We start from the raw sequence: 3,347 nt of genomic DNA on the forward strand, positions 1-3,347 counted from the left end.
GGAGGGGGGCGGGGCGAGGCGGGCGCGCTCCTCACCGGCGAGCAGGGGCGGCGCGGCGGGCTCCAAAACGCGGCCTCGGCGGCGCGGTCACCTCGCCGGAAGCCCGCTGCGTCTGGAGGACGCACTTCCGGCCCCGCCTCCAGCACTTCCTGCCCCGCCTTCCAACGCGCCGGAAGTCCCGCCAGAGGGAGGCGGGGCCGAGCGTTAGTTCTTATCCGCGAGGGGCATTTTCAAACGCCTCTCGGTTCTTATCCCGCGGGACGCTTGGGAGCGCAGTTCCCATCATCCGCAGCCACGTGGGCCAAATTGGAGGAGGGATGAAGCCGGGAGGAGCGCGAATGGCTATGAAGGACGCTCTAGGCCCCGGAGCTCTACTTCCGGGGAACGTTCGGGCCAAGGGCGTTTCGCCATAGAGGCGAGAAAAGGCTAGAGCGGCAATTGAGAGTGGACTAGCCCGCCAAAACGACGAGCGGAGAGCTAGGAAAATTAGAGTCATCTCCCCGACCCCCCGAGGTGTCATTGGCGGGTCCCGTCAGCCCGGGGTCGCCGCTTCCTGTCCACGTGGAGGGAGGCGGGACTTCCTGGGCTATTTTCAATTTTGGGATTTTTTGCGCTTTGCAAACTTCCCTCCCTGCTCTCCTCCCCGTTGCAACCTTGGGAAGTAGGAAAGTCTGCTTCCTTTATTGCAGTGTTTCTCAACCTTGACAATTTTAAGGCATGTGGACTTCAACTCCCAGAATTCCACAGCCAGCTATAGCTGGCTGTGGAATTCTGGGAGTTGAAGTCCACATGCCTTAAAATGGTCAAGGTTGAGAAACACTGCTTTATTGCGTCTTTAGGTCACCGTCTTTGTAGCACGCGATTAACCTTGATTCATCTGCAAAAGGCTAAGCAGGCGCAGATCTGGCTTGTTACCTGGATGGGGCACCACCAGGAAAACCCAGGCCTTAAAGCTGGGAAGCTTGAAAAAAAGTGCCAGGAGGCTAAAATGGCGAGCCACGGGCAGTCCCCAGAGATAAAACTCCCACCGAGACGCTTTGCCCACCTCGTCCCAAAGTCAGTCGAGAGACTTTGGATGGGACCTGCACACTCGGGGATGCTCACCCTTCTTGGCTCTCCAAGGATTCGAACTCGGAGGCCACAGAAAGGACAAGCTCGCCCCTGGCCTGCCAACACACCCTTATCCTGCAAATGTCCCAGGATAACGTGGCACAGGGGTCCTCAAACTCGGCCCTTTTATGACTCGTGGACTTCCAACTCCCAGAATTCCCCACTGTAGCAGGATCCAATCCGAGTCAGTCACCGGGATCAGAGGTTTAGTCTTCCAAGCTTCTGATGCTGGAGCCCATCCTCAAGGAACTTCCGTCTCTCTCTCCAGAATAATTCCCTATTCCTTACAGCCAGAGCAGTTTCAGCAGTTTCCAGTGGTTGTTTTGAGGCTGATGGGCTTGTGAGTTCCTGGACCGGAAAATGGCTGGCAGCTTGGCTGGCTCAGCAGGGTCCCTCTAAGTCACAGTGTTTCTCAACCTTGACAATTTTAAGGCATGTGGACCTCAACTCCCAGAATTCCACAGCCAGCAATGCTGGCTGTGGAATTCTGGGAGTTGAGGTCCACATGCCTTAAAATTGTCAAGGTTGAGAAACACTGCTCTAAAACTCTCTTTCAAGGCTGCTTCTCTGGACAGCAGGAGTTGTTAGTCGGGGCAGCAGCCTTCTGGGAGTTCCACCCCACCCCCAGCTGAGAGACAAATGGGGGGCAGCTGCCTCACCCCAGAGGGGAGTGACCCAGCTGCAGTCCAGCTGTTGGGGAGGACCTGCGAAGGGTACCCATGTTGGTGACATAAATAAACCCTGTTTGGTCAGATGCAGAAACCACGGAGGGATTCTGGACTCTGTTGGAGGGACCCCTTTGGGAGGGCAGGAAACTTAGTTGCTGGGCTTTTGTGGGGAGGGGGGGAGGCTTGCAACTGGCAGGAAAATGTCGCTTTCTTACAAAACTGCACATTAGTTCGGCTTGTGGCAAATTGCCCAGGATGGTAATACTTTTTATTCAGCAGCTCCACGCGAGACGGCCGGGGAAAAAGGAGTGGTGGGCTTAACACACAGAGAGAGCAAGAAGCTTCCAGGCGTCCCGGCGGCCGACGCAGACGCCGCGGCCCCGCTGGCTGCCGGCTCACCAAAGACCCCCGGTCCCCTGGCTTCTCCTGGTAGGAAACCGCTTCAATTCCTCAGGAAGGCCCCCCCCCAGCCCGGTGCCCGGCAGGCTCCCCCATCCCACGCTGGGGGGCAGGGGCCGTCCTCTCTCCTTCGGTTCCTGGCCCCGGGACCCCGCCGAGGCTCCGGGAAGCGGGGGACGGCAGGGAGCCGGTGCGGGGCAGCAAGCAAAGGAAGACGCTCGTGGCTGTAAACGTGTCCGAGGGGGCCGAGCAAACGCCTCTCCCCCCCCCCCCGAGTCCCTGAGGGCTGCCGGTGCCGGGACCCCCGCTCCATCGGCCGCTAGCCTCCCAGGCGGATGCTCTGGATCATCTGGAAGATGGCTGGCAGGGGAGAGCCGGAGGGAGGGGAGAGTCACGGGCGGGTAGGGAGGACCCCCCCTCTTCCAAGCCCCCCTCTCCTCCCCAGGGCGCTGCTCGGCAGACGGGCGCCCGGGCTCCTGGCCGCGTACAGAGCGCCCGGGACGCCCCCTGGCTGCCCCCGCCCTGCAGGTGAGCCCGGCCCGGCCACCCCAGCGGCCCTGGGGGGGGGGAGCGCCTACCTGAGCCGCAGACCACGAAGACGAAGAGGGCCAGCAGCCACGGCCCCACCGGCGCCCTCTCCTCCGGGGGGCTCTAGGGGGGGGAGAGCGGCGCGTGAGAGGGGGGGGAGGCCGCCCGGTTCGCCCCTGCCCCGCCTCCCCCCGCCATCCCACCCACCCGGCCCCCGCCCCCGTACCGGCGCTCGGTGGGGGCCGCCGCGCTGCGTGATGCTCTTGCTGTGCCGCTCGTTGGCCACCTTCATGCGCTGCACGCCGGGCATGGCGAGGGGCGAGCGGGGGCCGCGGGGCTGTCGTGGCGCCTCCGGCCGAGTTCCGCGCCGCCTCCACCACCCCCCCTCCGCGCAGGCGCAGCGCGCGCCGCCCGCCCCCCCACCTCGCCTCCCCTCCCCAGCCTGGTCCAGCTCCGGACAGGCGCCGCGGGGCGATCCCGGCCGGGCGCCGGTTGCAGGGGAGCAGCCCCGCCGGCGGGAAGCCCGTCCGAGGCCCCCGGAGCCCCGGCACGCTTCCCTGCAGCGAGGCCCGGGAAGAAGCGGCTGCAAGCAGGACAGAGGCCGGTGGCCAAGCTGCAGCCCCCTCCCCAAAGACCCCCCCG

General features: G+C 63.7%; 2 protein-coding genes across 2 annotated transcripts in view; both read right to left on the minus strand.

Moving 5' to 3' along the window:
• Positions 1–1,831, minus strand: part of SRRT (serrate, RNA effector molecule) — a 20,268-nt gene extending 18,437 nt beyond the window's left edge. The window contains exon 1 of the mRNA XM_029283575.1: positions 1,770–1,831. Within this exon, the coding sequence (XP_029139408.1) occupies positions 1,770–1,831 (62 nt within the window). The remainder of the gene's footprint in view (positions 1–1,769) is intronic.
• Positions 1,832–2,496: 665 nt separating this feature from the next.
• On the minus strand, positions 2,497–3,015 carry LOC114922371 (stress-associated endoplasmic reticulum protein 2-like). The gene is made up of 3 exons (XM_029283576.1): positions 2,932–3,015; positions 2,756–2,828; positions 2,497–2,537 (listed from the first exon to the last, which is right to left on the minus strand). Exons 1-3 carry the CDS (start codon positions 3,013–3,015, stop codon positions 2,497–2,499), a joined length of 198 nt encoding a protein of 65 aa, XP_029139409.1.
• Positions 3,016–3,347: the final 332 nt, after the last annotated feature.

This window comes from Protobothrops mucrosquamatus, unplaced genomic scaffold (assembly GCF_001527695.2).
Source record: "Protobothrops mucrosquamatus isolate PMUCROS unplaced genomic scaffold, P.Mucros_1.0 scaffold141, whole genome shotgun sequence".
Classification (NCBI taxonomy): domain Eukaryota; kingdom Metazoa; phylum Chordata; class Lepidosauria; order Squamata; family Viperidae; genus Protobothrops; species Protobothrops mucrosquamatus.